We start from the raw sequence: 23,212 nt of genomic DNA on the forward strand, positions 1-23,212 counted from the left end.
AGAGAGAGAGAGAGAGAGAGAGAGAGAGAGAGAGAGAGAAAGAGAGATGGAGGGAGAGGAGAGGGAGAGAGAGGGGGAGAGACTTCCCCAAAATGTGCTCTGCCCAACTAACCCTCTTCATCCCTCGCCCCTGTCCCTTAACATGCTCAAACCTATGCTCAAACATGCCTTCCCTTGTTGCTCCCCTCCCTTCTCCAGCCCCCAGCAAGACCCTCCCCTGAGAAACTCTCCCAACTGGGAAACAGTCCTTCCTCCTCCCCCATCACTGGTGTGCCTGGAGGCCCCTACATCCCCACTCTCAAACACAAAGAGAGACATTTCCAGACCTTGGCCCTTAGAGCAGATCTCCTCAGAGGCTCGGTCCCCAACCCTTCTTCCCTTCTTCTCTCCCAAGTACTTTTTTTTAGAAGCAGGGGATCTGCCCAGTGAGAGCCTTGGCAGTCCAGATGGCTCTGACCTCTGGGGCTCTCTCTAGGGCCCCAGGCAGAGGGAAGAGCAGTAAGGAGCCTCAGTGCTCCTGATCGGGCCCAGACCTAGGGGCATGGAAGGGGGGTTAAGATGGTGTCTGTATGCTCAGAAATAACCCTGCAATGGAAGAAGCCTTGAATGATGGTGTTTATTTTTGAGTATTCATGTTAATAAACTCAGATCAGGTGTACCTGGAACTCTCTCACGGGGAGGCTGGGGGAAGGGGCGGGATCTGGGCCTGTCCAGGCCACCCACCCGAGAGGCAGCGCACTGGCCCTCAGACTCCATGGCAGTCCATACCGTGGCTGCGGTCCTGCAGCCCTGCCCGCCCCACGTCCATGCCTCAGTGTAGTCAGACCTCATTTTCTAGAAGGGGGAGCTGAGGTTCAGAGAACTGTCTAGCTGAGTCACACAGACAGTAACTGACAGAGCCAAGACTTGACCCTGGATGGCAGCAGGTGTCACAGGGAGCAGGGTAGCTGGGCACACAGCACAGGTGAAATGGGTGCCAGGGACCGGCCTCTCAGTCCCTCCGCTTCCCTTCGCGGTGCTTCTGTTTGGGGAAGAACCTGTCCCTGTCCTCACGCCCCTCGCGGCCCCCACGGCCCCGATGTTCTTCTCTCTTGCTCCTGGCTCCATCCCGGGCCTTCTTGGAGTCCTCCCGCCTACCAGGGTGCCTGTGCTCCCGCTCCCGCTCCCAGGGCCTTCCTGGGGCCTCCTCAGCCTCGTCTCGGCGCACCTGTGCCCCGTGGCCACCCTCCTTCCTCTCCCTCTCCTCTCGGAAGCCCTTCTTGTTCCGGGCCTTCTCCTCCTTCTTGGGCAGCGTGGCCCAGGCCGGCTTCTCCGACCTGGCTGCTTTGGAGCCGGGTCGGGGGTCCTCAGGCAGGACAGCTGCTTCCGGGGCTGGGGCAGGGCTCAGCTTTCCCTCTGCTTCCAGCTCCTCTGTGTCCATCTCTTTGGGTGGGGCCTCCTTGACCACCGTAGTCTCGGACCTCTCCTTCACAGAGGGCTTAGGTACTGGAGGTGGGGCTGGTGCTGACGCCTTAGCCCAGTCCTTGGGCTTGGGCTGTTTGAAGAACAGAGACCTTGGCTAAGCTAATGGCAGGGGGCAGGGGGCAGGAATATCCTGGCCAGATCTCACCCTGGCTTTAGAAGGTCATGAGGGTCACCCTTGTATGGAACAGGCTAGAGGAGGTCAACAGTGGCCCAGGAGGAACGGGGATTTACTGGGGCTTGAAGAAGAGAAGCCAACCTCACCATGGGAGTGTGGCTGGGTCAGGCAGGCCTGCCTCTGTACCCAGGAGCTGGTGCAACCCAAGCCAAGATGGGTTTTTTCCCCCAATGGGAAAGCTGTTGGGCCCAGGATGAGGGGCTGCCACAGAGGCACTTGGCACCAACTGTCCTGGTCTCTTTCTCCCAGGGGCCAATGGAGGCAACAAAAGAGCTCCCTGATGGTCCAGACTTGGAGGGTCATAGACTTTAGAGTTGAAAGGCTCGGTGACCCCTAGTTTTGAGATGAGGAAACTAACACTCCAAGGTTGGGTGAATGGCTTAAAATCACTTAGCTAGAAAATGGCGGAGCTGACATGAATCCAGACCCTCCAGTTCTGAGTGGAGGCCTCTTTCCCCCACTTCTCACCAGCTTGTGTCCACTGTCCGTCGGGGCACTGCTGCCTGGCCAGGCCCACAGGGCAGGGGCAGCCTCAGGGACCTCCTCCTCACCATCAATGACATCTAAGGAAGGAGAACCAGATAGGTCAGTTGGGTCCTGGGCCTGGGTCCTGGCCCTCCATGGCCATCCCATGTCACTCCCAAGGGGGCAGGGGTCTCTCAGGGTTTATCCAACCAGTCCAAAGCACAGCCAGACCCCAGAGGAGAGAACTCCAGAAGGGGCAGGTATCCTAAGGGCATAAGACCTCACCTTGGTCACTCAAGCCCCTCAGAGGCTCCCAACCAAATCCAGTGAAGGTCTGTTTATTCCTGCTTTGAACAGTCAGAGCCCCAGCCCCAGATTCAGGGGCCCCTTGCTCATGGCAGCCACCCCAGTGCTGGAAGTACCATGAGAAATGGGACCCCCCCCATTCCTGAGCTATCACTTTAACAATTTTGGCTCTTTAACAATGCAGGGAGGGGAGGCTGGTGATCTGGGGTAGACCTTCCACACACACACACACACACACACACACACACACACACACACACATCCACCCCAAGGCTCTCCACATAAGGCCCACCTTTGTACTGGGTCTATTTCTTGGACACCCCCCCCATGACCTTTGGGGTCATAGCACCTTTAGGGTCACCCTCCCTAAAGGGAGTCCATCCTCCTAAAGGGAGACTTTAGGGTCCATCCTCCACAGTGAGTTCCTGCTAGGCTTGGATTGGATTAGGGAGCTCAGGAGGAGTAACTCCCTCCCCACCTTCAGGGACCATCTTGGAGGGGGCAGAGGGAGGGACTTAAGCCTGAAACAGGCTGGGGCCAAGGTTGGCCAAGCCTTCAGTCCATTTGGACACTCTTCAGAGGCAGGGAGTGCATGCTGCCAGAGCCCCACCCGTCCTGCCCAAAGCATCTGCTATTCGAGGCCTGGGCCCTGCTTACCCTGGAACACCTGGAAGGCCATGCTGAGGACAGCTACGACTGAGGCCAGCGCCAGGCACTTGTTGAGGGTGATCTCTCCCCAAGGCAGCTCATCATACATGGGCCCCAGTGCCCGGGGCTGTGGCTTTACCTGGGGCTGGGCCTGGGCCTTGGATTTCTTCCTCGCCGGGGCGCTCTTAGGAACTGGGGAACCAATAACTAGGAGTTAGATGAAGTCACCCCCACCCTGACAGAGGATCAGGAGCTGGGAAAGATCTTGAGACCAGCTGGTCCAGCTCCTTCATTCTACAGACACAGAAGCTGAAGCTGAGAGCGGCTATGGGACTTGTGTGGGGTCACACAGCTCATAAGGCAAGTCTTCCTGACTCCAAGCTCACCCAAGACCAGACTTGAGACTTGACACAGCCCCCCAACTCTGCTTTGGTAGGCAGCTGGCCCTTTTCCAGACCCCTGGACAGCCAAGCCTCTGGGCCTACCCAGCCCGCTGCCTGGGGCCTCACCTGTGGCTGGTCTCCCTCTCTCCTTTCCGGAGCCCCCCTGGTCGGCCGAGTGCTCCTTCTCTGCCTTCACCTTGGTGGGCCTCCGGATGCCTTCCCTGCTCCCCTGCGGAACCTGCTCTGGCACCGTCCCCGGGCTCTGCTCTTCCTCAGCCAGCTCCTGGCCCGGAAGAAGAAGCCAGCAGAAAAAGTGGACAATGATAAGCAGATGATAAATGACATTGCCACAGTTTGTTACGATTTACAGACGTCATATTTCATAAAGTACCTACTGCGTGGCAGGCCCTGTGTAAGTGCTGGGGATACAAATACAAAAAGCAAAGCCAGTCCTTGCACTCAAGGAGCTTCCCATCAAACAGGGAAGACAGCAGTGGAAAGGAAGCTGAGGAGCTGGGGGCGGGGGTCCGGGCAGGGGGAGACGCAGGGATGGCTAAGGAGGTGGCAGCTGCACCCCCTCCAATGGCTCCCTCCTCCAGCCCCCAGGGCAGAGGGGACTGACCACTGGGTCTGGCCAGATCTGCCACAGCTATTCTATCTTCTCCATTTTCCACCTGTGGAAAACTGAGGCCCAGACAGGTAAAATGATCTGACCACAATCCCAAGTATCAGGGGCAGGATTTGGACCCAGGCTTTACATTGTCTCTGGTCCTGAGACCCAAGCCCACAGCCAGCTCACAGGGCCCAGGTTAGGGAGAGAGTCTTAGGACTGGGCCCCCAGCAGCAGAGTCCCGGGGCCTTACTCCTGGCTGGTTCATGCTTAGCACTGAATTCACAACAGAAGAGCAGGGTCCTGCAGGCCCCACCTCCCTCTTGGAATCCCCTGGGAATGTTCTGATTCTGTGAATGGCAGTCAGGGTCCCAGGCTGACTCCCCACCCCGGGGCCTTCATAAGAGTTACCCAGCCTTCTCTTTCTGGGGGCTCCTCTTCTATGCCAGCGACATCCTTCCCTGACAGCCAGTTCTGGTCCCTGGAACCTCATTAAGGGAACCCTGGTGGGCCAAACCCACCAGCCCAGACCCCATTAGCCCAGCCCTGGTGGGAAATGGCCACAGCCTCCAGGTGGGATAGTCAATTTTTTCTTGCAACATTGATCTCCTGTAGGTGAGGGTCAGAGAGAATTAGGAGTCCTTATGTAGGACTGGGTTAAGCAACCCTTTCACAGAGTCACAGAAGAAAGGATTTTCAGAGTTGGCAGGGACCATAGGGACCCTCTCTCCCAACCCACACCCAGCAAAAGAGCCCCTTCCATAGCCTACAAGTGTTCAGTCATCCTCTGCTTGAGGACTTCCATGAAGGGGAAACCCATTGTCCAGGCAGTTTATTTCATTCTGGGACAGCTCCTCTGAAGGGAGACAGACATTATCCCCAACTGACAGATGGGGAAACTGAGGCCCAAAGGAAAAAGCAGACCCTTGACCCCAGGCCTCCTAATTCCTGGTGAAAGGTCTTTTCTGCAATTGGAAGTTGCCCTTACTCACCACTGGGAAGCCTGACTTCTCAGGGACTCAGAGGAGATGCTTGTTAAAAAGGGAAGGGGTGGGGAACATGCATTCAGTAATGACTGTGACTATGCACCAGGCACTGTGCTAGGCTTTATAAATTCTATCTCTTTGGAGCCTCACAATGACCCTGGGAGGCAGCAGCTATTACCATCCCTAGTTGTACAATGGAGAAACTGAGGCAGGCAGGGGTGAAGTGACTTGCCCAACTTGCCCAGGGTACCACAGCTAGTACATGTCTGAGACTGGATTTAAACTGACTCCAAGCCCAGTGTTCTGGCCACTGTGCCGCCAGCTGCCCAAGAGCTGACTATTACAATGACTAACATTTTTTTTTTTTGCCAGACCTGACATTTCACTGGGGACAGGGATTTGTGGTGAGGAAACTCCACTTGCTTGACCAATATCGCAGCTGCCCTGGGGCACTGAGAGAACGTGTCTGAGGCCCGGATCTCTTGGACTCCACTCTGCCTTTCCTCATAAGGATAACAGCATGCACTGATTCGGTGCTTTTTTTTTGTTTGTTTTAGAAAGGGAAGGGGTTATATAGCAACTTTAGGAGTGGAGTCAGGATTTGAACTCAGGTCCTGTGACTTCTCATTCAGTACACTGTCCTATCCATAAACCCAGTCCATTACACCCCATCTGAGTCCCTGTGTTTTCATGGGACACGGGTTTTCTGCCTGGAACACCCAGTTCTCTGCTCCATTCAATTCAACAAGCATTTATTAGACAGCTGCTACATGGAAGGCTGGGCGGGGGCCTACCTTCAAGGAGGTTGCACTCCTTTCTAGGATATACCAAGTAAACAGTCCAGTAATTTTGGGGGTGGGGAATGCTAATCCCTAGGGGAAAGGCTTGGAGGAGGAACTGACAGAGATTCTTAAGAGGAGGAGGGAGGAGAGGAGGGCATTCCAGGAGAGGGGCACAGCCTGGGCAAAGGCTCACAGGCAGGAGGTGGAATGCCAAGCAAGTAGGGCCAGTTTGGCTGGTATGGAGTCTAGATAAAGGAGAGTCACGTGTAATAACTCTGGAAAAGGTGTCTAGAGTGGTGAAAGGCTTCCAGGGCCAAGCTAAGGGTCCCTCGGAGTCCCTGAAGCTGCTCCAGCAGAGGAGGGACATGGGGGGCAGGCTGCTTCAGGCAGGCCAGGGTACCGGAGTGTCTTCAGCTGACACCCAGAGGCACAACTGCTTGTCCTGCTCAGGCTGTCACCCCTCCAGGTGAACTCTGTGTCCTCTCAGCCCTGAGGATATGGAAATAAACCCACACAGCCTGGCTTTTGTCTTCTCCTCACCAGAAAGACTTCTCTGTGGGCTACGTACCAGCTTCTGGCTGCTCATCTCTTCTCTACTTTCCGCCTTCTCACCACCTTGGGAGGACACAGATCTGGGTCAACTGAGATAAGGACACTGGAGACCAAGGCTGCCTACCACCCAGGCCCAGGCTGGTCCCCTGCACCCCTTCTTCCCGCCCCATCCCCCCTTTCTCCATTCCACATTCAAGAATGGCTCTAGTCTAAGGACCAGAAAAACCCCCTTCCTGACATGAAAAGGGCAGTTGTCTGCCCACCCCATGGCCTGAGGTTGGTGACAAAGAGAAGTGAGACCAAAGGCTGGAAAGAGTCTGGAGCTAGTCTAGAGAGGGCCTTGAATGCCAAGTCCTCCGCAGCAGACGGTTCAAGTGGAGGTTTAACTAGATGGCCTCAGGATATGATCCACAAGATGGAGAGCTCTATCCTCACTACTTCTCAAACCTCTGCAAAATAGGAATTATTCGAAGGAGATAAAGCAAGTCCATCTGCTTCCATGGTTTAGGACACCATGGACCCCACCAAGGTAAAAACTAGGTGAACAAACAGCAGAGAAGGCTAATCCCTGACCCCTGCTCACCACACTCTGGTAGGAGCGCACACACAGACCCACAGTGGATTCAACTCTATCCCTTTACCCGTGGTCTCTCCCCCCAGGTACACCCCCCCTCCCCAGAACACCAAAAGGCAGGCGCTCACTCTGGCTGGGACCACAGTGCTTCACAATGCACTGATGCCCAACTGGAGAACAGAACAGGGAGGGGGGCAGGTTATCAGAGTAAGCATGGATCCCCCAGGCCTGAAGCAAAGGCTCCAGCATCCAGCTGGGGTCAGTTCTGTTCCCCCCCCTCCAAAGTCAGTTAGGGGCAGAGACTGAGCCTGGTGAATCATGAATTACCAGGAATGAGAGGACTGAAATTGATTTGAGGTCCAGTCCCCAGGGAAACCACAATCAAAGAAGGAGAAATCAGAAAGTGAGAAACAGGGGAATATTCAGGAAAAAAGAACTAAAATTATGAAAGACCTCAGGAGGGAGAAAATTCAGTTAAAGACCTTGAGCATAAGCAGATAAACTAATAGGGAAGATATTGATAACAAAAAGCAATATGGTCTCCAGAGTTTAGGCATCTATGAATAAATGTTGTAAGACAGAGGAAAATGAACAGACACCTGATGAGGCAGGATTCCCAAGAAAGCATGGAACCACAGCAGGATATTCCCAAGTGGTTTTAAAAGAGAATTAAGAAATCTGAAAGCCAAACTTATGACCTGCCCAGAAGAAAGAATTGGCACAATAGAAAAACTTGAACCTGCAGATACCAAAGAAAGAAGAGAGAATACTGATTGGAAATAAAAATGCACAGAAGTGAAAGACAATCTGGAAGAAGAGAGGCAAACAGCAGTAACATTAAAAGGAAACATGAAATTCACACAAGCAAATGATATTGATCTCAAAGACAGGATACATAGAGACCACAGAAGGATTCAGGAACCATACTACAAACTCCAAGACACATGGTGGTTAAATTTAACAATCACTGATAAAGAACCAGACCTTCCAGTATAAAGGAAAGGAAATGTGAATTACAAGAGACTATTTGGCACTCACCATAAACCACGGAGGGGAATGGAATAATGTGTTCTGCAGATCAACCCAGAGTAATACACCCTGAGAATCTGAGCCTAACCATTAGTGAAAAAAGATGAATGTTCAATAAAAAAGAAGCACTTGAAGTTTTCCTACAAAGAAAACTAGATCTGAACGAATTACTAGCTCTTCAAACACCCCAGATAACAGAAATATGAGAAAGGTAAACAAATACAGCAACCAAGCACAAAAAAAAGAACAGAAAGACCATTAAGAGATTTCTTTCTAAAAGTACAAAAGGTGAGAAGGGTAAAAACAGAAGTCAAAAAGAATTGATGGTGGAGAAACAGACCTGAAACATTATGCACTGCATCTCCCAACATCCTGCCTTCAAGTGACTCACTGTTTTTGTGGGGCTAAATTATAGAAAGGGACGCTGCATAAAAGGGGAGAGGGGAGAAATAAGATAGAGGGAACACGTGAAGTACTTTGATCAAGGCAGAGGGTAACAATGAAGGAAAAATCATTCAGACTGTCGATCAGAAGAAGAGATCCTACAGGAGAAAGGTGAGGAGGTAAAGGGAAGCATCAAGACAGAGAAAGAAAGGGGGAAATCTTGTCTCAGTAGCACTGATGGACATGACCATGGAGGAAGAGAAGTATTCTATACATGCGAGAGGGGGATATTGGAATGGCTTTGATCTGGGTAGAGTTTGCAGATGTCTAGTGCTTAGAGACCCCTCATCTTACCTCAGTGGAAGGGGAATCTGAGCCCCTGGGGACAAGTGACATCAGGAACAATGAAGAGCAGAGACCCAGAGTGGAGATGTCATAGTAATTGACTAGGTAACAAAAAAATTATAAAGGTTCATAAAGAACTGCACAATCAGAGATGTAGGAAAATCTCTGCCATGGGGCAGTATCATTTCTCACACCTGCAGGAATTGATTTCTAAAAATGAGGAACAATTAGAAAAGAGGACTAGATTAGGGGCAAGATCTACTGGGCAATAATATAGAAATTTTGTTGTTGTTGTGTTCAGTCGCATCTAATTCTTTGTGACCTCATTTGGGGTTTTCTTGGCAAAGATACTGAAGTGGTTTGCCAATTCCTTCTCCAGCTCATTTTATAGATGAGGAACTAAGGCAAAGAGGGTTAAGTGACTTGCCCAGGGTCACATAGCTAATAAGTGTCTGAAGCCACATTAGAACTCAGATCTTCCTGACTCCAGGCTCTATCCACTGTGCCACCTAGCTGCCCTCTAGAAACTATTTAGAAGAGAGCAAATAGGTATATTTCAAAACTTTAAATCCATGAGGAATCCAGAAACTAAAGAAGGATTTAATAAGTATAAGGGCTTTGATATGAATCAAATAATATTAGTCTAGAATAGACAGAAAGGCAAGATAATAATGCAGAGGATGAGGGAAAGAAATCTTTTTCAGGAAGAAGTACAGAAAATGAAATTTTAAAAACTAATGAACAAAACAAGTTGAAATGGGACAAAGGGAGATATTTCTTTTTTTTTTTTTTAAGCAATCGGGGTTAAGTAACTTGCTCAAGGTTACATGGCCAGTTATTTCTGGGTGTGGTGCTAAGTATCTGAGCCCAGATTTGATCCAGGTCATCCCAACACTGGAGCCGGTGCTCTTACTTGCTGAGCCACCTGGCCGCCCCTAAGCAATTGGGGCTAAGTAACTTGCTCAAGGTTACACAGCCAGGTGTTTCTGGGTGGGTGCTAAGTGAATGAGCCTGGGATTCAATCTCCAGGTCATCCCAACACTGGAGCTGGTGCTCTTACTCGCTGTGCTACCTGGCTGCCCGGTGATTTTTCTTAACTAAGAATTTTTACTTAACTGAGATGGGGGAAAAAGGGAAGAATTAAATAACTAGATAAAAGGAAGAAAGAAAAAGGAACTAATTAAGCAAAACTCTAAGACTAAGGAAAGGGGTAACAAATGGGAATTGAAAGTGAGTATGAGAGGTGGGAATGGAATTGCTTTGAAATAGATTAAAGCTAAAGTAACTGAAGAAACAAAGTACTGTGTTTACAGAGCAAGAGTGGGAAAAAGCCTAATGCAGAATAACACCGATATTAGAGACAAATGGAGGAAAATATAAACCTCTTATCACTTTAAATGTGAATGGACTAAATGATCCAATAAAATGATAGAGTGCCCGGCTGATTACGCTGATGACTCTAAGGTCCCTTTCAACCCAACTCTGGATCTCATTATCCGAAGAGTCCAAGATTCTATATGAAGAAGCAGGGGCCAGAAAACTGTAATGGAGAGAATGATGACAGCAGGTTTCTCTGACTTAAGAATGGATTTGTGGAGGGATTTTACATAGCTCAGAATATGGCTACAATAACAAACACTTTTCAGGAGTGAGTCTTTGATACAAGATAACAGCCATACACCAACATCCAGGTACCTTTTGCCTCCTGCTCCGGAGATTCTTTCCTGGATCTCTCCATTGACATGGTCAGCTCCTCAATGGCCTCAGGGCAGCCTAGACCCCTATCCAGCACCTCAAGGTTCCCTGTTGCCATGTTGAGGCCAGACTCCTCAAAAAGCAGGAATTTGTGGCTCAGAGGGGCATCACACGCTTCTCACACAGACCCTTTCTTGTAAGAAAAGTTGGCTGTAAAGAGGGAACATGAGTTCAGTCACAAGATGGGGTTTTATTTTTAAAAACTAAAATGTATATACAGCTTTTCTAGGAACCTTTCTTCTGAGTAAAGAATAATCTTAGGGCTAGTAGGGCCCTCAGAACACAGGATATCAAAGGTGGGGGGGGTCTTAGAACACAGGATGTCAGAGTGGAGAAGGCCCTTAGAACAAAGAATGTCAGGGCTAGGAGGGCCCTTAGGATAAAGAATAATTTTAATAGCTTGCATTTATGTTATACTTTAAGGTCTGCAAAAAAATATATATGATTTACATATATTATTTCATTTTACCCTTACCAACAACCCTGAGAGGTAGGTGCTATTATTATCCCCATTCTACAGGTAAGAAAACTGATGCAGGCAGAGGTCAAGTGACTTTCCCAAGGTCACACAGCTATTAAGTGCATGAGGCCAGATCTGAACTCAGGTGGAACATTATATATACAGCTAGACAAAGTCTATGTGTTGCATGATTTTGCTGAACTGATTTTTCAATCTTCCCTTGAAAAAAAATATCTATTTTTTACAGAGGATGGTTTGCTGGGTATTAGAGGGATATATTTGGAAACAAATGTGATGTAACAACAAAAGGTCATTAAAAACATATTTTCTTTCTTTCTTTTTTTTTTTTTTAAAGCAATTGGGGTTAAGTAACTTGCCCAAGGTTACTCGGCTAGTTATTTTGTGTCAGTGTTAAGTATCTGAGGCCAGAACCGATTCGGGTCCTCCCGACTCCTGGGCCAGCTCTCTTACTCGCTGTGCCACCTAGCCACCCCTTAAAAACATATTTTCAAAACATGAGCTCCAAGGGCCAATATCTTATGACTGTGGACAGTTCATTCCTGAAACTGACTACATGACCCTTGCCATCTACCTCCTTCCAGAGGGGAAATGAAGTAAGGGGATTTCTGACCTGGGGGTAGATAACATGTCCTGTGCCAAATACAGAGTGCCTAGCACCACTGCCCTCAAGGGGGCAGCAACCCACACCACTCCTCAGCCCTGGAGGGTGGTGGGTCAATCATCAAGAATTTTCCCTTCAATCTGCTCCCACATGAGCTTAGGGAGATGTTGGTCACAAGGGAAAAGGACTCGGGGGTGCTGAGGATCAGAAACTGAGTTGGCAGTGAAAGGAGAGAAAAGATGAGCATTAATCCTCCTGTTTTTCTGGGTCAGAAAGTCAGCACGTCACCGGGGTGTCTGAAGGGAGTGACAACAATGCCTCATGCTGGGCCAGCCCTTTTCTCCTTTGGAGGAGGGCTTTCCTAGCCTGCATCTCATGTCATTACAGGAGGCAGACAGGGATTCCAATAAACAACAGGCCCACCCTCCCCCTTCTTTCCCACTAACCCCCAGAATGCTGGACTCACAGTCAGGAGCCCTGGCTCAGCATCTTACAATCCATGTGGCCTTGCCCAAGTCCCTTCCCTGCTCTGAGCCATAGAGGACAGGATTAGAGGCTCTCTCAGGTTCTTCTAACTCTAAATCCTCAACTCTTAAATTGGGAGCTAGAATGAGAAGCTGCTAATAATACTGATTCTCCTGACCTCCCTGGGTCATGAAGGTCAAATGTGACAAAAAGCAGAAGATAGTAAGCTAAAGTTTTTCCTATTTTACAGGTGAGGAGCTCCAAGGCCAGGAGAGGGAAAACCGCCTGTTAGCCATCCCACAGCAGGTTAGTGATTGCCAGGCCAAGATTCTTCCCATTCTTCTAGGCCACCTCTCCCACCAAGGAATTTGAGCCAAAGGCTGAATTTTAGGGTCACCAGGGGCCAGTTCAGAGTTGCCACCTTGGCTGATGCCAAGCTCCAGTGTCCAACAGTGCCCTGACTTCAGATGCAAGGGTCTACAACACTCCTTGAAATCTTTGGGGTGCTTGAGTCCCTGAGACCCTCAGCTTCTCCTCAGCACTGTGGCCTTAGTCCTAGGTCCAGGCCTCAGGGCCTCTTGAAGGCAAGGATCTTTGGACACTCCTCCTACCAGTTTCTTAATAAATAATCAAAGGAAATATGGAGAAACTGCCTGCGCAAGTGATGCTGCCACCTCTATGACCCCATGTGAAGTCTGCCATTGACTGCCTGGAGACAGAAGCTACTAAGGGCAGTGTTTAAGAAGCACCAAACTATATAAACAAAATTATAAAAAAACATTTTATACAACTATATCAGATTTAAATATTTGGAGATATATAAATTGTTCATGGCTAGGCAGGGCCGACATAACAAAAATGACAATTTTATTCAAACCAATTTTTATATTCATTGCCATCCTGATTAAATGACCAAAATTATTTTGCTGAATTTTTTAAAATAACAAAAATTGAGAGAATTGATAATTAAAAGTATGTGTAGAACAATTTTAAATATATGTACCTACTTGTGTCTAATGGTAGCCATCTCTAAGGTTGGGTGGGGGTGAAGAAAAAAAAAGGAAAAAAAAGAAATGTACATGATAATTTTATGATATGTTTAAAAGGAATAAGAGATTGTACAAAACAGATTTGCAGTTTCATGTGCAATCACCTTTTTATTATACTATGTTATGGAAATGCTGTCTTTATTCCATAAATTAAAAACAAAATCAATAAATGTGAGAAAAAAAGAAGCAGAGGGTTGGACTTAGGAGTCAGGAAATTCTGAGTGTGAATCTTGCCTTTGTAGCTGTGGGATCTTGGGCAAGTTTCCTTATCTCTAAAATGGGTATTATAATAATGACACCTCTACTTATTATTGAACATAAGAATATATGAAAAGTGCTTCGTCAACCTTAAGATACTTTATAAATGTTATTATTATTCTTTCTTGTGATACCAGAGGTGAACCAAGTCAAAAGGAAGAAAAGAAGAGCTGAGATTAACTATGGGATAAGAGATCTAGAGAGAAGTCTCAAAGCTGTGGGGAGAGCCCCGGGCCTAGAGCTGCACCCCAGCTTTGAGCCTCTCCCCCCGTTCCTGTGTGATGTTGGCAAGGCGCTTCCCTCTCCTGGTTCTCTTTGTGCCCTGTAAAATGAGGCTCTGAACCAGGTGACCTTTGAGGGCTTCTCAGTGCCAACATTCTGGGCCTAGTTCCTTTCAGACCTGGACATTTGTGGGACTCTGAGCAGCTCCTGTGGAGGCCCTTACCTCTCTGTGCTGACAGCCCTTGTGCTGACCCTTGCCCCTCTACCCCACTGGCAAGAAGAAGCCTTCATGAGCCCTCCTTCACCTCTACCCCCTTTCACTCATTCAGCTTCCTTGGGGGCCCTACATCTTTCTTAGCTTGCCTTGTAACAGTCCTGAGAGTTCAGGATAAGGGGCCAAGTTGCCTACAGTCGCTATTGGTTGCTCCCCTTTATCATGGAGAAGGAAGAGTGGAGAGTCCCTAGCAGGTGACTTGGAGTGGGAAAATGGTCTTAATTCTCTTAATTTTGGTTAAAGTGAAAAGGGGCAAGATTTTATAGAGCTGGAGGGGCCATTGGGGTTGTCTCCTACCTGAAGAATGAATCCCCCCTACAGCCTTCCTGACAAGAACTCATATGGACTGTTAAACACCTCCAGGGATGGGGGACTCACTATCTTGAACTGCTTGAGAGTCCTGCTTGTCTAGTGCTGGTCTTCCTTAGGTAGAGACTGCCCACCTGGGGGATGGTGGGTGGTGGTAGATGGGGAAGGGGCAGGGACTGCGTGGACTTGAGAATCTGGAAAACAGGCTAGGCCTTGATTCTGAGAAGAGTTAGGGTTGGGACTCAGGCCCCCTGTCTGCAGTCAGTCTGCTTTGCCTCTCAAGTCAGGGCTAGTGGGCAGTGTCGGAGTCATTTCCATGACTTACCTTCTCAGAATCAAGGCCTAGCCTGTTTTCCAGCTTAAGTCCACCTTATGACCTCTGTCATAAATGCTGTCTGGCAAACTGGATTAGTCCAGCTTGGTGATTTAATCCTAGTAGCTCAGAGGGATCTTAAAAGAGAGAACACATCAAAGCTGGAAGGCACCTCAGGAGTCACCTTTTACAGGTACTCAGAGAGGAGACTTACCAAAAGTCAAACAGTGAGTCAGTAGCAGAGCCAAGGGAAGAACCCAGGTCCCCTGACTCCTAGGGTACCAGGAACTCACATAATTCAAGAGCTAAAAGGGACTTTACAGACAAAATAGTCCAACCCCTTGGTTTTGCTGCTAAGGGAACCTCAGCCCAGAGAGGGTGAGTGGCTTATCGAGGCCAAAGAGTGAATCAGCAGCCCAGCTGAGACTGGAACCTGACTCAGCCCAGAGATCTTCCCATTATTACAGACACCCTGGAGATAATCCCCCCAGTCCTGCTGTCACCTTTAAGGAGATGTCCCAGAAAGGGAAGATGTTCACAGAGCTGCCCCCACCAGGTGAATCAGTTCTTAAAGAGGGGCCATCTTGAAGGATTTCTCCCTTTAGCCACACGCAGAGATAGGAACCTTTAACTTCAAACCTTCCACAAGACCATGAGGAGGACCGGAAACACAAGCCTCTCAGTGCTGCTGGCTAGTAAGAAAGCACCTCCCCAAATAACCCCAAGTCTATCCAATTGCAGTTGTGGGGCCCAGACAGCACGAAGCCCAGTCAAACCTGGCCAATCAGAGCATGGCCAAGCCATGAAGAATCAGGGTCTCCATGGCAGTGAAAAGAAGGCATATGGCCACGTGTTTTTCCACCAGGGTAGTATGGGGGGTCAAAAAGCAGGAAAGGCCCACCCTTACCTGGGGGTAGTGGGTTCCGGTCCTGTGTGCTAGCCTTGGGGACTGAGTGTCTCTTCTTACTCTGCTTCTAGGGCAGGACTGGTGAAAGACAGCAACAGGTGGTCACCCCAGCTGGGACCAAATCCTGACCAATCCCCGAAGGCCACGGCAAGCGTGGTGTTCACCCTGGGAGGGGGAGTGGAAGAGATTGACATCAGGGTCCACTAGGCCCTCTGAGGAGGAGGAGGAGGAGGCAGCTGTTGTGGGCTGGAGGAAAAGACATCAGCTTATCTCCTTCTCTGTCCAACTGGCCAAGGGAGTGTCAGTGGAGAGGAATGAGGGGGGCTGTCAGCCAGGCATGGGGCAGAAGGAGGCCTATGTGGCCCCAGTCAGGCCAATAACTTCCCATGCTACCCAGTACATGCCAGCACAGTGATTTTGTTGGTGTGGGTACTTCCTGTGGGGCCCAAAGCTGCCGCGATGCCTGAGACCCTGTTGACCAAGGGGGCTTTTCTGCATCCACTGAGACAAAGCCTCTGTCAGACCATCTCAAAGACTTGGCAGCTGGCCTCCACCAGAACAGTTTTGAAGGTTTCCTTGGTGCCTTGGGGAGGCACCACAGAAGGAGTTTATTGGAGGCCATCCCCTATCTAATAATAACAACAACTCATATTTCCATGAGAAAGTACAGTAGAACATAGGCCACAGAATATTACAGTGGGCAGAGATCTAAGGGGCCATCTGATTCAGTCCTTCCAGGTCACAGATGGGAAAGCTGAGGCCCAGATTTCTGGTCATAGAGAGGATTTGGGAAAGGAAATATGGTAGAAAAGAAAGGACCCTGGATTTGGAGTCAAAAGATTTCTTTGAGCTTTAGGGGCCCCATTTGGTCTTTGACTATCAAATGCTCATTAGCCCAGGACCTTACCCACAGGAAGCACCTGAAGTTTCTTGAATTGAATTAAAGATGCCAATCATACTTAAACCTACCTCACTGGGGTACTGAGAAGAAAATGCTTTGTAAGTCTTAAAACACTTCAGAAATTGGAATGATTATTATAACTGAACCAGGCCAAGTCCCTTTCCACTGACAGCACACCAGCAGACACCCTGGGTTAGCTTTGCCAGTCCTTGGTCACTGGGGGATGGGGAAAGAAAAGAAGATGAATCATTCACCTTTAGCAATGCAATCTGCCCATTGCTATCTCCCTTCTTTCTATTCACTCACTTTCTCTGTTTCTTATCTTCATTTTCTCTCTCTTGTGCCTCTCTTTTCTTTGTCTCTGTCTCTTCTAAGTCCCTCCCTTCTCTCCTCTTTCTGTCTCTGAGTCTCTCTGTTTCTGTCTTTGTCTTTCCCAAGATATTTAGAAATAAGAGCAAAGCATTGTGGGGGAGGAGGACAGTGAAGAGATGGAAGAGATTGGCCGGGTTGGAGCAATTCGTCTTCCACATGGCTGTCCATCTTTAAAACACAGTTCTGACCACATCACTTCCTTGTTTACTCAATTTGCATCTTTAGGATAGAATACCAATGTCTCAGCTTAGCATTTAAAGCCCCTGAAATGTGGCTCCAGGCTGCCTCCCCAGATTTATTTCACATAACTCCCCTTTGCACGTTCTACTTTGCTGTCAAACTGGCTTATTTTGCTGTTCCTCAAATTTTCCATTTTCCCATGTCCATGCCCTTTCACAGGCAATACTCCATGCCTAGAACGCCCTCCCCAGTATCCTGGCTTTCTTCAAGGTTCCACTTAGGGATCGGAAGCCTTTCCTAACTCCTCTGTCTCTTAGTGCTCTCCCCTCCTAAAACAACCTTGCTCATACTTACTTGTTGACATTTGTACCCTTCAGTAGAATGTGACCTCTTTGAAGCTAGACAGCATTTTGATTTTTTCTCTTTGTATTCCCAGAACTTTGTACAAATGGAGAGGAGGCTGGGTGGCAGTTGGGAAATATCACAGCACTCTGAACAGTCCCCAGCTGTCCGATACCACAAAAGCTCATCTTTTTTAGGATAAACATCCTCTCTCTGATGCTACAGAACTACTAATTTTGGAAAATCCAAATACCAGAAGTATCATGACAGCCTAGTAAGCTGGCCTCTACCAATTACCAGTGCTGACCCTCCATCAGAAAGGGTACAAAAGGCCTTCTGGTGAACACGGCAGCATGGAAGGTGACACAAGCTCCTGGCCCTCCCACATGTATTCCAGCAATGATCTAAAAAGGGCACTAGATCAAATGACCATCATGAAATCCAAAGCAGTTAAGTTTTTCCACCCAGAGTTGTACCATAAAGAAGTCAGCAAGGCATGGGGATTAGAAAAGGGTTCCACTGTGGAAGGCACAGGTAAGAAGCCTGTAGCCATGCTCTGACCAGGACCCTCCAGGGGGCTGTGAAAAACCTCAGAAGCCCCCTGTTTGGGGAAGTCTCCAGGAGGATGGGAGCTCAGAGCAGAAACCAACATGGGCATTCCTCAGTGGGCCAGAAGGCTGTATGTAGATCTGTGACTGGGGGCATAGAAACCTGCCAGGGAACTGAAGACCAACACAACACAACACACCTGGAGAGGTGCAAGCCAGTGGGAGGAGACCAGGAAAGTGAGGTCAGGATCAAATAAGGCCTCAATGCCCCATTCAGGAGTTTGGAAAGGCAGAGTAAAAGCAAGAGATTTTAAAAAACGAAATGATAAGTGCTGTGGCAGAAAAAACCGAAAGGAGAATAAATCACTTAGAACCAGAAAACAGAAAACCTTCTCCACGTAGCAGACTCCCTAAAGAATTAGAATGTACCAAATTAGAAAATTAGAAGGGCCCAAATGGAACTCAAAAACTCCATGAGACAATAAGAAATATTAGGACAAAATAAAAATGCTAGAATGAAATTCAAATGATTGGTTAATTATCCAAAACAACTGACCTGGAAAACAGGCCAGTGAGTGACAGTTTAAGAAACACACCCTCCGGAGGCCTGAAAAAAGGCAGAAGTCTTCTAATTTCACTTTTGCTCTTTCCTCTCAATGGATTTCTTACCGCTGCACTCAGAAGCCCTTCTCTTTCATCTCTAAGGGGACCTAGATCGTACTTACAGCATATTGAGGGGGTAGGTGTTTTAGTAATTTATTACTTAATGGTGGCAGAGAGCTGAACAGGATTATTTCCTTCTCCACTCAAACTGACAATATGTTTTTGGTTTTTTTTTTTGGGGGGGGGGAAGTGGGGAAGGAGGTTGTGGAAAAAAGGACCTGAACATTGTGAGGTAAATAAAAATAACCATGACTGGTCATCATATCGATCAGGGTTCTCAAACCTTTCAAAATAGTTTGTCTTTACAATGTTGTTACTGTATAGGTTGTTCTCCTGGATCTGTTCACTTCACTCTGTATCAGTTCACAGGATCTTCCCAGGTTTCTATGAAACCATCCCCTTCATCATGTCTTATAGCACAATAATGAGGTAGAACCATAGATTTTATTTTGGATTTCTCTAATTATCAGCATTTTGGAACATTTTTCACATGGCTATCGATAACTTGGATTTTATCCTCTAAAAACTGTTGATATCCTTTTACTATTTTTCTATTGAGAAATGCTTATATTTGTATAATTTTGAATCAGTTTCCTATATATGTTGGACATTACACTCTTATTAGAGAAATTTGCCTCTCCGTTTTTAATCTTAGTTGCATTTATTTTGACTGTGCAAAAACTCTTGAATTCTATATAATCAGAATTGTTCACTGTATCTTCTTCTTCTTTTTTAAAGCAATTGGGGTTAAGTAACTTGCCCAAGGTTACATGGACAGTTATTTTGTGTGGGTGTTAAGTATCTGAGGCTGATTACTCACTGCACCACCTAGCCGCCCCTCACTATATCTTCTGTGACTCTCTCTATGTACTGTTTGGTTGAGGACTCACCCTCTTTCCATAGATCTGAAAGGTAATGTTTTCCTTACAGCTTTAATTCGTTTATGATGTCACCCTTTAAGTCTGAGTCACATACTCATTTGAAACTTATCTTGGTATATGGTGTAAGATGTTGGTTTATACCTAGTTTCTGCCAGACTGCTTTTACAATTTCTGAACAATTTTTGTTGAATAGTGAGAGTTATGATTCCAGTTAGTAGGGGGCTTTGAGTTTATCAAACACTGGGCTACTGCATACCTCTTTCATTTTCTCAACAAACTTTACTGATACCTTTCCTATAAAAGGACCAGTTCCAGGACCTGCAAAAAGATATGGTTGTCTACAAAGCAATCTCCTTGATTGCAAAGACTACAGACCTAGTAATTTATAATCCCTGAATCTCCCCCCAAGTTCTCAGAACTATAGAATGTCAGATCTGGAAAGGTCCTCTGGACAAAATGTCAGAATGGTCACAGTATATCATCTTAGAACACAGAATTTTAGAGCTGGGAGGTACTTTTGAGTCCAATCCCCTTCGTTTACATCTGAGGATATGACTCAGCCAAGAGAGCAGAAGTGACTTGCCCACACAGTCACAACCTCTTTCTTTTCCTTCCCACATCTCTGCCTACCAAGATCCTGCCTGTTCTTTGAGGTCCACTCAAATGCCACTCACCCTATAATCACTGGAAGGGCAGGGATCCTATCTCTGAATCCTCCATAGTCCCAAGAATAGTGCATTTCACCTAATTTCTATGCTCAAAAATATTTGCTGAATGAACACATTTTCTCATCAACACTAGCATAAAAATAAAGACACAGAAGGGAAGAGGGAGGGAGCTTAATCAAGTACCTATTTAAGAAGCTTTAAACAAAAAAAAAGGCAAGATTACTTGGCCAAGATGAATAGGAAATATGCAAAGAACAAAACAAGCACATACAGTTTAGTTGTGAAGGAAATACAACACATGCACAGCTTTCTGAGTAAGCGCTGTGTGGGAGAGAAGCTTCTAAAGTGAGGGGAGGGAGAGGCCGTGACCCGAGGCTTTTGCTTTATTCCTCCTTAGATCTTCATCATTCTCATATGTCTCATTTAGAAAAGCAACAGAAAGAAAAAGGACTCTCTAAGCTAGGAAGCAAGAAAGCAGACCTTGAGCAAGTCACTGCTCCTTTGTGGGCCTCTGCTTCCCTATCCCTTCAATAAGGGGTTTGGCCAAGATAGTCTCTAAAGGTCTTTCCAGCTCTGCTATCCTTCGTTCTAAGGGCCCTCCCAGCTCTGACATCCTGTGTTCTAAGGGCCCTCCCAGCTCTGACATCCTGTCTTCTAAGGGCCCTCCCAGCTCTGACATCCTGTGTTCTAAGGTTCCTCCCAGCTCTGCCATCCTGTCTTCTAAGGTTCCTCCCAGCTCTGACATCCTGTGTTCTAAGAGCCCTCCCAGCTCTGCCATCCTGTGTTCTAAGGGCCCTCCCAGTTCTGCCATCCTGTGTTCTAAGGGCCCTCCCAGCTCTGACATCCTGTGTTCTAAGGGCCCTTGTAGCTCTAATATTGTATATTCTATGGTTCAAAACCTCATGCATAGCATTTCCCTCCCATATATAATAGTATAATAAGATGATAATAGGTGTAAATAATTTTATAAACCATAAAGTACTATTTGGGCCACACCAACATCTATCTATCTATCTATCTATCTATCTATCTATCTATCTATCTATCTATCTATCTATCTATCTATCTATCTATCTATCTATCTATCTAATCTACCTGTCTATCTGTTCCTCCCTTCCTCCTTACCTCTCTTCCTTCCTTCCTTCCTTTCTTTTCCTTCTTTGCTTCCTTCCTTCCATACAGGGCAGCCTGTTAACTTACAGGATTTTTTCTGTTTGGGTTTTTTTTTTTGGGGGGGGGACCAAAATTCTCCAGTGTGCCAAGCAACACACACACACCTACCCAACAAAGAAGAACATTCCCGGGGGTACCAAGTCTCAAGAGCTGGGCCTGTGGCATGGGGCTGAGACTCTGAATTCCCTTGGGACACTAAAGTTAGCATTGAGTCATAGTGTTTGAGTCATAGTGACAAGACAGAGGAAGAAGGACTAATTGCAGGGGATGTGACGGTCCTGATTCATGAAGCTAACAAGACCCAGGGTTAAGGAACAGCTGCCAGTGAAACTTCAAGGTGGGGGTTTGGAGAAGAGACAAGCTATCGTACTGTGTTTTCAGTTGGCAGGAGGGACCCTGGATGAAGAGACCCTCCCCTCTGGACTGTGCTGGTGAAAAGGAGCAGAAAGTGCCCTCATGAGCAGTGGTTGTTGAGAAAGTAACTGTGATCTAACTCCAATCATGGATCTTTGTGAAGGGGAATTACCAGGCTCAGGCTGAGTCAGAGCTCCTCCAAGGGAGGGAGAGCCAGGGTCATTCTGCTCCAGTCCTTGTCACTGGAAGGCCCTGCAGCCTAGAGAAAGGCCTCATGCATGCCTGGTGAGAATGGGAAGCTTACCCTTCTTAAAATGTCTTTTTATTGTTTATTTTTCTATCCAAAATGGAGTAGTGATGGCTAAAAAACAAAATAAAAAATTTTAGATGAACAAAAATACCACCAGTATTTCTTTAGTTCCTTTTCTGATTCAATGAAATGTTTTTTACTGTTCCTATTAGGTATCTTGCTAGATTTTTTCATCTGTACAGTGCCGATTGAGTATCTGTTGTTGCTGTTTGTCCTTTGTTCTAGAAGAGGACCATGACATTAGGACAGTGAAGCCATGACTTGCAAGTGAATTGGATTTAAGTGAGGGAGGTCACCAGACTCACTTATTTCTTTTTTATTTTTATTTTTGCTTTTTGGAGGGCAATTGGGGTTCGGTGACTTGCCCAAAGTCACACGGCTAGTAAGTCTGTCAAGTGTCTGAGGCCGGATTTGAACTCAGGTCCTCCTGACTCCAGGACCAGTGCTCTATTCACTGCGCCACCTGGCCACCCCATATATTTTTATTTTTATTTTGAGCCTCACTTATTTCTCATGAGACATCTGGGTCCAATGGCAAGATACGGATCAGGACAACTGGAGATTCCTCCCTCCCACCCCACCCCACACATTGAGTAAGTAGGTCCAAGCTGACATTAGAGGTCTTCACTATAGGAGGGGACTCAAGTCACAAGTCAGACACACTTATTTCCACAACAGGAAGCTAGACAGGAATAGTGGATAAAGCACTGGGTCTAGAATCAGGAAGACCTAAGTTCAACTGGCCTCATACACTTACTAACTGTGTGACCCTGGGCAAGTCACTTAACCTCAGTTTTGTATGTATGCCTCAGTTTCCTCATCTATAAAATGGACTGGAGAAGGGAATGGCAAACCACTCCAGTATCTTTGCCAATAAAACCCCAAATGAGGTCATGAATTGAAAAACAACAACAATTTCTGAAATAACTCACACTGAACCTAGTAATATGTGTGAACTCCAGTGTGGAATGGGAAATGGGCTATACTTGTGTTGAAATTTGAGAAGGGAGGAAGTGGCCAGAAAGCAATTCATCTTAAAACTGGAGGCCTGGAGGTTTTGATGCAAATAGCAGCTCCTCTCCCCTCAGATTGTGGAGAAGGGGCCCACCTTCCTCACCAACAGGTATCCAAGCCCAAGAGCCATGGGCAGCACTGGCCAAGCTTCCAACTTAGCTCCACAGGCATCATCTCAGGAAGCAACCCCTATGGAGACACAAACTGGGAGGGAAGCAGTCGCAGCCTGGAAAAGAAAGGCCTCACACCAAAGTCTTGGCATTGTCAGATGGTTCACCATCACGAACGGATATGATTTTGTCAGCAGAAATGACACTAAAGAAGAATCATTAATATCTGCTTTGTTCCTTCACCCTACAACCAAAACTTCCATGGGGCATTGTTTCTCCCGTTAGAGTATGAACTCCTTGAGAGCAGGAAGAGTCTTTTCTTGTCACACAGCTTTATACATAGTAAGCACTTAAATGCT

At 47.3% G+C, this 23,212-nt stretch overlaps 1 protein-coding gene across 10 annotated transcripts in view; it reads right to left on the reverse strand.

The window, feature by feature from the left end:
* Positions 1–599: 599 nt before the first annotated feature.
* JSRP1 (junctional sarcoplasmic reticulum protein 1) overlaps positions 600–23,212 on the reverse strand; it is a 90,684-nt gene continuing 68,071 nt past the window's right edge. For 6 of the 10 annotated variants that reach the window (XM_069075203.1, XM_069075121.1, XM_069074947.1 and 3 more), the window contains 7 exons: positions 15,338–15,502; positions 10,399–10,608; positions 6,388–6,434; positions 3,568–3,724; positions 3,068–3,250; positions 2,108–2,202; positions 600–1,534 (listed from right to left, as the gene is read on the reverse strand). In XM_069075203.1, the coding sequence (XP_068931304.1) occupies positions 992–1,534; positions 2,108–2,202; positions 3,068–3,250; positions 3,568–3,724; positions 6,388–6,434; positions 10,399–10,516 (1,143 nt within the window). In that variant the 5' untranslated portion in view covers positions 10,517–10,608; positions 15,338–15,502 and the 3' untranslated portion in view covers positions 600–991. Of the gene's footprint in view, positions 1,535–2,107; positions 2,203–3,067; positions 3,251–3,567; positions 3,725–6,387; positions 6,435–10,398; positions 10,609–14,933; positions 15,306–15,337; positions 15,503–23,212 lie in introns of those variants that run through there. The other 4 variants (XM_069075431.1, XM_069075355.1, XM_069075280.1 and 1 more) reach the window with 2 other exon arrangements.

The sequence above is a fragment of the Petaurus breviceps genome, unplaced genomic scaffold (genome assembly GCF_028583685.1).
Source record: "Petaurus breviceps papuanus isolate PSGF00001 unplaced genomic scaffold, PetGlider_PUasm1.0 108, whole genome shotgun sequence".
Taxonomy (NCBI): Eukaryota; Metazoa; Chordata; class Mammalia; order Diprotodontia; family Petauridae; genus Petaurus; species Petaurus breviceps.